General features: G+C 39.4%; 2 protein-coding genes across 7 annotated transcripts in view; one reads left to right on the top strand and one right to left on the bottom strand.

Annotated features, from left to right (window-relative positions):
- LOC105144232 (uncharacterized) overlaps positions 1 to 12,526 on the bottom strand; it is a 303,924-nt gene that overhangs the window by 74,329 nt on the left and 217,069 nt on the right. The window lies entirely within an intron of this gene.
- Positions 1 to 12,526, top strand: part of LOC105144233 (uncharacterized) — a 242,057-nt gene that overhangs the window by 171,870 nt on the left and 57,661 nt on the right. Inside the window, exon 4 of one of the 5 annotated variants that reach the window (XM_087411510.1) lies at positions 4,631 to 11,669. The exons of the other annotated variants lie outside the window; for them this stretch is intronic. Within the exon in view, the coding sequence (XP_087267636.1) occupies positions 4,631 to 4,691 (61 nt within the window). The 3' untranslated portion in view covers positions 4,692 to 11,669. Of the gene's footprint in view, positions 1 to 4,630; positions 11,670 to 12,526 lie in introns of those variants that run through there. 5 annotated transcript variants of the gene reach the window in all.

The raw sequence follows: 12,526 nt of genomic DNA, 5'->3' as shown, positions 1-12,526 counted from the left end.
ATTTAAAAATAATTTTGTTAAACGTCAATCAAAATAATTATACCGAAAATTCGAACACGATGAGCAACGCTGTAAAAACATTTCGACATTTTAGCGACCCGCTTGAGCTTCTCCCTCCTAATTATTTTCATAGTCCAACAGAATTATTTTCAGATCTGTAATTAGTTATTGAGTGAATCTTTAGATATTTCAGCAGAACCGTTCCTTCTATGCATTCACTGAGATTCGTTATCTCACGCCGCAACCGCGACGCGTGCTCGTATGCGTGACTAATAACGCATACGAGCGAGAAGAGCTCCAGTCATCCCGTCACACGACGAGCACGTCGTAATTATTTAATGATGCGTTAATCTCGCGATCTCGTCTTATTGGCACGGATACACGGAAAGATCGGTTGCGTCGAACGGGGCCGGGTCGGACGAAGGGTGGAAAGAGAGATGTGTAGGTATGGAGGACTCGAAAGGATTCCGCGCGTTATCGATGTATTGCCCGGGTATTAGTTTAGCTTTCATTAACGTGCCGTTTTATTTGACTGTAACCTGTGCGATCACCGGCTTCGATATCTTCGTAATTGTGGAGTGAGTTAATAACGATTTCTATATCCGGCGAATTAACGTGTCAATGAGCGAGTGTGTCTCGAACTGTAAACGCGAGCTGGTCGTGAATAATAATAATTCTATCGTACATGATTAATTAACCTGTAGATGTGCACTGCGTGATCCAAACCCGCCGTGTACTATACATAAGAATTTTTCAATTGATGCTTGCGTTTATCTCCAGAATCAACTCTCTAGAGCATTTTCCATAAGAAAAAAAGTATTTATTTATTATTGATGTAATGTCATAGTAAGTTATTAGTATATAAATATCATATCTAATGTAATACTAAATACTTTTCAAAATATTTTCCATGTATTTTCCAAAACAATTCACTTTGAGCTTAAGAAGACGAAGAAAAAGCATTACACGGCATTGCAACCATAAATATCTATATAATACATTAGATTGGTAACTTCTATTATTGTTTTTCTTACCTATGTAACATCAATTCGGGAAATGGTTGCACAATATCGGAATCTCAAGTAGAAAAGAGATGCCAATAGATAACCAGCCTCTCTGTGATTGGTTCTAATGTACATAGAATATGATAATAAAATAATGTACATAGAATATGTTATTCTAGGTATACATAAGTCTCGTTCTGCCCCATATACTTTTTGGCAATAGTTAAAGGGACAGAGTTAATAGTTTAGTATATTATATAGATGCCTGTGGATGCAACACAACCGAGCTGTTATCCTCCCGTTATGACTCCAGATTTTTAATTCAGTTTCTTCTGCAGTATCGCGAAGCTGCTGCAGGTTGTTTAGTACAGGGTTGCAGATATTGCCGGCTAGAGGCGTAAGCAAATCAAAAGTATCGGATCGCTGGTAAGCGGATTGCTCTACTCATATGCTGCGCGTACGAGCGCGATACGAGCGAGGTCGCGGGGACTAATCGAGATTCGAATCGCGAAATTAGTTCGTCGATCCCTGTGAAGAGGAGCGGAAGGAAGAAGAGAAGGAGGAGGACGAAGGTGATTTTATCCCCGCGTTCGCGTGTGGTCACCCGGCTTATTAAGAGGGCCCATTCCTTATTGCAGCGGGGAGGGGGGAGGGGGAGGGGGAGGGGGAACGTCCCGGCCCTCTCGCGATATTGCGCTCTCTCGCGAGCTTAACATTATAAATTTATCAGTGAGAACGCGCGGGGCGACCAAAAGAAACGCGTTGATCGAAAGATGGAGGTAGGAGCTCACCTCTGACCCACCGAAGTATTTCGATATACGCTCTCGTGCCGCGGAGATATTTATTGGAGATAATTATAAGAGCGGTCGTAAAGTCTCGGACGGGCCCGTTTCTTAGCTGATATCTTACACTACCCGTAGAACGGGGGGGCCTTACATATACCTTTATACAAGGTGTCTCTCTCGAGTATTCGCTTCCAGAGTGTTATAATAGGCAAAGAAGAGTTGTCCTGTTTTACTTTTTTTCTCTTACTATGTAATTATAAGTCACTAGTTGTAACATCAATAGTGGAAATAAGACACGAGAGATCGATCTATTTGAATTCGATGAGAGTTTACGAATTATTCAAAAACTTCTCCTTTTCTCGTGAATCTTAAAGTTAGCAACAGTGGGTTATTTATTTTCATTTCTATCTCGTATATTCCGTCAGTAATGTATCGGCATCCACGGAAATTCGAACGATTTATTCTATGTGTGTTAAGCTGTTTTATGCAGTTAGCATTTCGAAATGGCATATTGGACTAAATTCAATCTATTCAGTATCATGTCATTCTACTTCGACCGCGTTAATTTTACCAGTCGCATTAATAATTCTGTGAATATATGAATCTCGTGTCGAGTATTTCGTTACACGGCTATTTTTTGGGCACCCCGTAGATACGAGTCAACGAAGGCGAGGTGGTTGAAGATAGCACCCGGATAGCGAGTCGCCATGCAACCCGCGGAATGAAAATCGATCAGAGAAGCCGGTGCGAGGATCGAGAGATGATGCATCGATATCAAAAGTTGTAGAGTGGTTTCGCGCGCTTGCGCTCGTTCTCTCTCTCTCTCTCTCTCTCTCTCTCTCTCTCTCTCTCTTGCCTCTCCGTCTCCCTGTTTCTTTCTTCTTTCATCCACCATGCCCTCCTTCTCGCGATCGAATCACTGTTTGTCGGTGAATATGTCCGTGGCAATTTGGATTTGAATTATTCGCAATTTTCTTTATCTCATTTCCAGTTATATCTCGCACGTCCGGGTCTCGGATCACGGGCCGATGATGTGTCGGATCGAGTTTCCATCTCGAGACTCTTTCCAGAGAGATCACGGATATCTGCTGCTTTTAAATAGACCGCTTCATACACACGAAGCGCACGAGCGAAAGCTTTGGCGCGAGTCGTCGATTTGACGGATTGATATCTCGACTCGCGGCCGTCGCGTTCGGAACTCGCTACATCTCGAGAATCGCGTCTTCATACCTCGAACTTGATAGGGATAGGAAAAGCGATTTTAAAAAATTTAAATATTAAATATCAAATATAGTACTAAAAGATGTAGTTTGCAATTTGAATGAAAAGTTGAAAATTATATATCAGGTATACAACTTTGCTTCCGTCGTTTTTTTCCCGAAATTCGAGGCTTTATAAATATATAGTAAAAAACTGATTATACATTTATGGATAAGTGTATGTACCGGAAGTGCTAGTCAGCCAGGCCATTGATCGTGTGCCATTGATCGAAACAAGTGATAGTCAGAGGGAGCAACGTCTGGAGAATACGGCGGGTGGGGTAGGACTTCCCATTTCAACGTTTCCAAATATGTCTTGACCACTTTCGCATCGAGTATTGTCATGCTGCAAAATCACTTTATCGTGTCTCTCGTTGTATTGCGGTCGTTTGTCCTTCAATGCTCGGCTCAAACGCATCAATTGCGTTCGATCACCTGTGATTGTTTCAGTCGGTTTTAACAACTCATAATACACTACGCCGAGCTGGTCCCACCAAATACCAGAGCATAATCTTGGAACCGTGAATATTTGGCCGTCGACGTGGCATGGCCGGGAACTCCCCATGATTTTCTGCGCTTGGGGTTATCGTAATGAACCCATTTTTCGTCCCCAATCACAATGCGATGCAGAAATCCCTTCCGTCTTTGCCTTTCAAGCAGCTGTTCACAAGCAAACAAACGCCGTTCAACATCTCTCGGCTTCAACTCGTACGACACCCAATTTTCTTGCTTCTGAATCATTCCCATGACTTTGAGACGTTTTGAAATGGCTTGTTGAGTCACTCCCAATGATCGTGCCAATTCTTCTTGATTTTGACACGAGTCTTGATCAAGTAATGCCTCCAATTCTGCATCTTCGAAAACCTTCTCTCTTCCACCGCTATGCCAGTCTTCGACGTCAAAATCACCGTTCTTGAAGCGTTGAAACCATTCACGACACGTTCTTTCACTAATAGCGGCCTCACCATAAGTATTTGAGAGCATTCGATGAGCCTCAGCCGCAGATTTCTTCATATTGAAGCAGAAAATTAAAATCTTCCGCAAATGACGAGAATTTGGCTCGTAAACTGACATTTTCAATCGAGAATAACTTTATGATGCAGACACAAATCGACTAATGTTTCTATGGGGTTATGTTGACAGATGCTCAAGTTTATGACGTCTATAATCTATTTATTTCGACTACCATTTACTGCTAAAGCCATCTATAGGAAAACGGCGGAAGCAAAGTTGTACACTAATATATTATTTAGAATTTACAGCGTCCAATGCTGTATGCTTAATGCAAATCATATTGTATTAGAAAATGATTGTATTAACTGCAATAATAAGATTTTTTTAAATAAAATTGCAGAGTCACATATATCTAATTTATACGTCTAATTTACAGGATCTTCCGAGTATCTACATTTCGGCTGTAAAACTGAAGTAGGATTTATAAAATTGATTTACGTTTTCACCACTTTATACGTCGTAAAGAATTAAGAAAAAAAATTTGGAAAGACATATCGGAAAAATTATAATTCGTACCCCCAAGCCATTAATTAAATTCGAAAGCGCATTGTTTTTTTTTTTTTTTCAGTTCGCTTCTTCGTTCCCGGAGAAGATGCTTCAAAGCGTACACTAATTTCAGAGATTGGTAACGGAACTGCTATGTATTAAGAGAGAGACCGGTTTCACATTGTTGCCGTTCCAGAAAATCAATGTAGAGAGGTGGAGAAACTGCCAGCAACAATTTTTCCATGTTCACGCTACGCAGTGATTTCTGATGTGCATCAACGACATACGGCGGGAAATAATTTTACGGTTCTGCGTTCAAACACGCCGATGTAATAAGGATCATAACTTTTACGGACACGGTAATTGACTTCTTAAGTCTCGAAAGAGTTTACTGTGTGTTAATAATATAAAAGCGGGAACAAGAAGTTTCGTGATCAAAGATATTTAACTAAGAAATACTTATTTCTCAGCTATTTCATGTTATTTTTGCGTTATGTTCTCGTTATCGAGTTGATAACACGTAAAACTCTAAAGGACATTCTACAATGAGTTGTAAACATCCCGTCATTCGATTGACTGTCGCAAAGCAATTGCGATTGGTAACGGGATGTTTCCAATTCATTGTAGAACATCCTTTGTACCATTCTCTCCGGCTTCTTTCAATTTTTCTCAAATTTAAATTATACGCAATAATAATATAATAAAATAATAAAAACCTTCACATTTGTTTTTATCAAATTTTTTGTCTATTTATTTTATACTATCATGATTAAACTAAATTTTCTTGTATTTTATTGTTATTCAAATCAAACTATCCATCAAACTTTCCATATCCCATATATAAAAAAAAGATTAATATCCCAGTATTAACTAGAGTGATTAATAGCAATTAATTTTATTTTGATCTTTCCATCCATATTATTACAAGTAGCACTGCCAGCTAGATAAGAGTAAAGAGATAAAAGGCTCGGTTACAACTTACAACATAGATTGTCAGTGCAAACTCGCTTCAGTAAAGCAATTCGTTTAACAGCGTACATATGCGTGCCTCGAGGCAAAAGAAAGGATTAAAAGCATCCGACCGCTAAGAAAAGATCGGCCCTGGAACGAGAATAACGTTCGTGGATTTTCAGCGCGCGATCCCAGGCTCTCAAGACTCGATCGGGACTTGAAGTGCATACCGAGAGCCGATGTGACGACGCGGTGCATCGCGATCGCAGACAGTTAATTACCGTTCCCGGTAAAGTCGGTGCGATGCGACGTGGCGAGGAAAGAGAGAGAGAGAGAGAGGGAGACTTTACAGTCGGTACGGTTGCAATATTACGGTCGCGTGCTCTCGGAGGTTATTGTTGCTGAACGTATATACGTATCGCGTACCCTTATCGTATGAAATCCAACGTTACACAAGCGCTCTATCTAGGCAGAAACGTTTATATTCCGTTCGCGTTTCCGGGAGCGCCGAGACTTGTCCAACGTCGGTCAGTCTTTTTTTTTTTTTCGCCTCCGCGATAAGACCGGCGGACAATAATCCACGAGTTATTCCACTTGCAGCGTTCCGCCGCGTCATGCTGCGTGGTATCATCTCGCGGTATCCGTCGGTGGGAAATATGCATAACCCTGGCGTTCGCTCGAAAGTGCCGAGTACTTCCGGTCGAATAGCGAGATCGCTCGGGCTTGGCCATCGCTCCGTCGTTGTCGGTCACGATTTTACGTGAGGAAGGTAAAGGGACGTAAGGGAGCACCGTCGCGCGTGTTTATGACGCGGGCTCGTGGCAAGTGCGTGCGTTTCGCCAGTTGGCCATATCTCGCGAACTTTATTTGTTAGTCTATCGAGGGGGCGGTCCGTCACGTGAGTAACGACGCAATAACGACACATTTGACGGGACACGAATCGCCGTGCGTTACCGTACCGTAGGAAGTATAACCAACTTTATGCAGTACCTTGCGTCGTCCGGATAATAAACGTTTAATGAGAAACATGGACACGATGGAATCTAAGCGTCGACCGACAGATTGAAATAGGTCTCCCCTTTTTATCGCGGCTAAGGATTACAACAGGTTCGTCGTCTTTATCAAGATTGGCTCTAATATACCCTGAGAAAAGAGCGACAATCATCGGATTCTTCCGCTGCCGTTAATCGGACGGGCAAAAGGGGATCCCTATCGTAATGAACGTGAAAAAATGAACTACATTTATGTTATCTATGAATATAAGATCGTAAACGGAGTAAATAACGTGTATATACGTATGTATCGTCTTGGTGGATACTGTATCACGGAACCAGATACGGAAGAAGACAATATACAGATAGTCGAGAAAATACCGTATTGTGTCGTGTTGCTCATTACGTATGTAAACGTCTATATATAAGAGCGGGAAGTTTTGCGATGGGATATGTCTATCTCTATATTACAAGCAAATCTTTTTCCTTTTTTATAGATGATAACTAACGTTGGAATAAATGTGTGTAAGAAAACTACAACGAGACAGAGAGACGGATAGAGATAAATAGAGAGAGAAGGTCGCACAAACCCTTTTGACCTCGTTTACTTGAGAGCCCCGCCAACATAACGGGAAAAATAATGAGCCGCGTTTACGCTTCCGTACAAACGCGAGATTATTAATGAGCTCGTAAAGAGCTCCATATTGCTGACGAAAAGAGACGGTCGTATCGACAGAGTACTCGAGTCCCGAATTTGTCAAGTCCGATAGGAATGACAGAAACGATTCGACCGGGCTCAGAAATGATACTTGGAAAGATAATTTCGAGAGGAGGATGTGACCCAGCAATTAAACGAATCGCAAACAGCGCGCCGCCAATTACTTTTGTGACCGGATGGCCGCGTTCTCGGACCAGGTAGACACGCAAGAGATTCGGATTCTGTCGTGTCATTTCGTCGACCGGTGAAGTTGATCCGCCAAAGCGAATGTCGCGATACCGAATCCGGTCATCGACGCGCGCGGCACGCCGGCATGAAATATGCAATAATGAATTAATTGAAGGAAAAGAGTCCAACGTCGAGACCGCCGTCACGGTAATTAATCGGGAGAAAGGTATCCTGGCGTGAATTGCGCCAGAGTCGAGCAGATATTTCGGCAAGCTCCGTTCGTTTGCAACGAACCGCAACCGATTGCTTGTCGCGCGACGTGATGTTCTCGTTGAGAAAATGAAGAAGAAGGAAAAAATTCACTTACTTTTCGCGATAAATTCTCTTTAATCCATGACACATACCTTTTGTGACGCTCCAAGAAAATATATGGATCCTTGGGATCTACTGAAGTTTTTTGTTATCAGTTCTAGATGAAGTTTCCAAATTTTCAATCATATAAAAAATTGTAATATTTGAACTTAGCATAAATATAGTGCGATAATGAGCCTACGTGAATAGAGTAAAATTGCGAAAAATAAAATAATGAAATATAAAATTATGATACTCTCTAAATCTTTTGGAGTCAAAATTGAGCCAATCTTTAAAACAAAAAGAAAACTTTTTACTCTTAAACGAGAATGATTTTCACTCTTTTTTGAGAAGTAAAAATTTTTTTTTAATTCGCTCCTAAGAAATGAAATCTCACTCCTTTTTTTTTGGAATGAGACTTCATTTCTAGAGTATCTTTCATTCCAAAAGAGCGAAATCTCACTCCTCCAAGGAGTGAAAATCTGCCAAGAGTGAAAATATTCATTCTTTTTTCAAAATTGGCTCAATTTTCAGTCTTTTGGAGTAAGATTTTACTCCAAAAAAGTTAGAGAATATATATGTTCTAATTACAAATTAAAGAAAATAACTACGATAAATAATTAAGATAAAAGTATAACATACAGAGTTACAGATATTAATTTTTAATTAATTACATAAATTTGCTCTTATCTTTATATTTTCAAAAGGCATATATTTTTAAAATTATTATTATTTTTTTAATCGTTTCGTGTACCGTATTTTCGAAATGAAAACCTTGACTCGCAATGAATTGTTTCCGTTTCTCATGAATGCAAGTATTGAATAAGAAAAAAAAAAAAAAAGAAAAAAGAAGAAGAAAGTATAGATACTTGACGTTTACGTAAGATTATTGTCGGTTTCGTCTTACATCGATCCAGGTGAACGTCGCCAAGAAAGTAGGATGTCGGGAAGACGTTTAGGTCTAAATGTAGTTATTTTGACGAGTCGGCTGACTTGCGCGATTTACGTGTACGTGTGATAGTGAGCGTGCAGATATGATACTTACACGCGAGAGACGGTCATATCCGCCAAGGATTCGTGATGCGCGACCAACGTTGCGAAGTGACCGCTATATTAATTCGCACATTAGCACTTTACGACGTTAACTGCCGTGCAAAATCACTTCCTCCTTGCCATGGGAACACCTGTCGAACGTTTTACGGATTTATCGGTGCGCGCCGTTCGATCTCACGTACGCGGGCGAGACGCGATCGCGATCGCGCCTCGTAAATCAATTACAACTACCGCCTCGCGCGCGCGCGTTTCTCAATTTACATTTTAATTTCGCGCTTCAGGAGGATCGATGGGACGAGTTATTATCCCAGTTGATTTTCGGGGTACGCACGGAGCTCCCATTAATCTGAACGAACGCGCGAACCTGACGTCAATTAAGCGTACGTGGTTATTAATTTATTCTCGGTGCTTGCGACGTCATGGAGCGACGTAAGATTATTGAGATCATTTAACGTGACGATCTTTATGAAGGCCACCGATGTGTCTACAATAAAAATTCTCAATTATTCGTATATAAGGAAATAACAGCATTCCAAATTAAGTAATACATTTTTTTAGTTATTTTCAATATGTTTAATGCTATCCAAAAGATTAACTTGGGACTAGAAACAAAATGATACCGAAGCAAAAATTTGATAATTAATAAAATGTATATAGTAAGATTCTAGGTTGTAAGTAAAAAAAAAATGTAAACTTTTTTTTATCAATCGCCATAAAACGAAAGATTACTTGCATTTTACACTTCAAACAGGACGCTTCAAAATTTAGGAGTTTTTTTCATAACAGTAATTAAGGATTAATAATACACGTTATGTCTTTTCAAGTTAATGATTAAAATTAAATGATAATACAATGGCGCTTGTATTCTTATCGAAAACGCAATTGGAATAACTTCATTTCTATTCTATCAATGTTTCTTCTCGCAAATCGTGATTGCAGTGTGTCCGACAAATATCGCATACATTAAATCTCTTCTTTTACATCAAGCCTATACTTTTCTAACAAAAGATCAAAATGTTACAAAATTGCACACGTTATCCATTCATCAATCTACCTTAGATACCAATCTCCTTCCTTTTCTTCCTCGTTTTGTCCTCACGAAAGTCCAGTCCTCGGGTACAAAGTACGACGAGTTAACGCGACGTCGTACAAACGGCGCGTTAAGCGCCGTAATAACCGGCCACTACGGCAAGGAAGAGGGAACGAGTGCACGCGGGGCACGCGAGGCCATGACTGAGGGGTGAGTCTCATAACTTCTGGAAAGCGACCTCCTTGAACAATGTGCCGAGGGTCGATAACGGTTAGTCGTATTCAGCGACATGCACTGCGCGATCGCCGTGTCGCCTCAATGTAAAAGGGGTAGGTAGGTAGGTAGGTATATAAATTGCGTACACGCCCCCTTTGGGCCGCACCCTTCACGGATCAGCGTGACAATACCGCGATGAAGTAGCGGCGGCGTCTGTCACAAAGGGTTGCAGTGCACTCCTCTATGCGCACGCTTCTCCCTCCTTCGACACGCAGTTTATATTGTAGGGGAAAGTAGGGCGTAAGCTCTGATTTCATTGTCGCAAATGACATAATTCTCCGTGAAACGATATGGATTGTATTTTACTTTCACTAACTACAATAGTATTGTAATGACGGCTCACAATATGCATACATCTTGGAATCGGGGATACTCTACATTAAAATTATAATTCCAAAGATTAAAAAATGAATTTAAAGAAAACAGTCGTTTTAGTCATATCAATATAAAATCGTTCAACATAGTAGTTAATAAATATTTAATAATTGAAGTACGAAATAGTTTTCGCTTAGATTCGAATTTTTCTCGTCAGAAACTAATAACAGTAATAATAATAAACGCAACTCACTTATTAATTAGACTTATTAATTATTCGATTAATATTTCAGGTATTTTGAAAATGAAATTTCTATTCTTATTCAGAACTGACAGGATTATTTATGGAGAAGAACGGTAATTCATTCCAGAGAAAATTATCGGCAAGTCTCTTTTGCGATCGCCACAGGAATGCGGATCGCATTACGCGGCAGTACTCATTTCTCGCAGCACTTGGTATGATCGCATTCCAATTGATTTAATGTATTCTGGAAATAAAATTTTAGTCCCGACTCAATATTATCTAGGAAAAAAAAAAAAAATTTTTAAATCAAATCAGACTCCGCCTTAGACGAACTTTTCACGATCACCACGGGAATACGGATGATACATCGAGCAACGATTTCCTTACCGCCGGCGATCGTATGCTGATTTATGCAAGCCGGTTAGAGGAATAAGGCACAGGTGTATTATAGCGGCGGCAGAGTTATCGAATATTCCATTTTAAGAGTGCTCGAGAGAGCAAGCCCCGTTTGCTTCACTTATTCGAAAGTAAACTAAATAGCGGCATACGAGGAATAATTTGAAGAAACGAGAACATTTACATCGGAATGTAAGATTAAATACGTGATTAGAGATAACTTTAAAGTTATAGAGACAGCTGCATGCGTTTACGTTTCTTTCGTTCTTTCGCGAATCTTTTAATAATTTATCAGGATTTCAATCTTTAATAATTGTCCCCACCTTTTTTGTCTTCGAAATGTTCAGAGCATGCACACACATATAAATATGAAAACGCGCAAGAACTAACTGAATTTATTATAATAGACTTAAATTAATGAAAACTTATATTAGTATACGTGTTTATTTACATCTCCTGAAAAAGACGTTCTTTCTTTCAATATATACACTGTTAAATTAATAATATCAAATTGTTTAACTAAATAATGTTTAATTATGTCTATAGATGTTGCCACTGCTCCTACTTAATATTAATTTTAGTTAATCTAACTAAAACAATGGAATTAAACAATTTAAGAGTAAAAAATGAATCAATTTATATTTTATAAAAATAATACAATGTTATTTAACTGAAGGGTTACTATTGTTCCTTTGATATCTTACAATACACTACTTATTGCGATTAATATCATCATTGGTAGTCAAATTGTTAAGACACCCGCATAGATTCTTTTTCACAGAAAAAGATTCAGATTCGAATCTCGGCTAAAAAGTGATATTTTTCGCAACAAAATCTCTACAGTGTTTTAAAGATGATTGTTAGCATAATGTCAATATTATTAAATTGTTTGTCAATTTAATTTAATCTTACATATTCATAGCGCTTCAATTTAGGATTATATTAGGTGTTGGAATTAATTCGTAGCGTTTTTAATGAAAGAATGTTATTTATTTCACATGAGCATTAAAAAATACATTAATGAAAGTACTTCCCATCACTTGTAAAACGCTACGATTTAATTCCAACACCTAATATTTCAAGACACATAATTAGCGCGCAGCTTGCTAAAACAAGAAATTATAAAATTTAAAATATTATTGAGCACCAAAATCCACTTTGACCGAATATATGCCTTCTTCGCTTGTCTGTCTATACTAGCAACTTATATTTCTGAAACTATCAATAATTCCACGATAAAAAAAAAAGGTAGACGCTCTTTAAGCGATCCCTAATCGCGTGGTTCACCCTAACGACGTCGGCCTCGCCATTACGGTCGCTGCACATTTTTGCTCCGGGATAGCTTTAATTTTTAAATACGGATTTACCGTCTCTCGTGGTAGCTACCACCGCCACCGCCCCATCCCGCGATAGCTATCATTTTCTCTCCGGTGGAAATGGCCGACACGAGACGCACGCGATGCGCGCCGGAACAAGATATTTCG

This window comes from Acromyrmex echinatior, chromosome 11 (genome assembly GCF_024713525.1).
Source record: "Acromyrmex echinatior isolate Ae372 chromosome 11, ASM2471352v2, whole genome shotgun sequence".
NCBI lineage: Eukaryota > Metazoa > Arthropoda > Insecta > Hymenoptera > Formicidae > Acromyrmex > Acromyrmex echinatior.
This window is presented reverse-complemented; position numbering and strand designations above follow the sequence as displayed.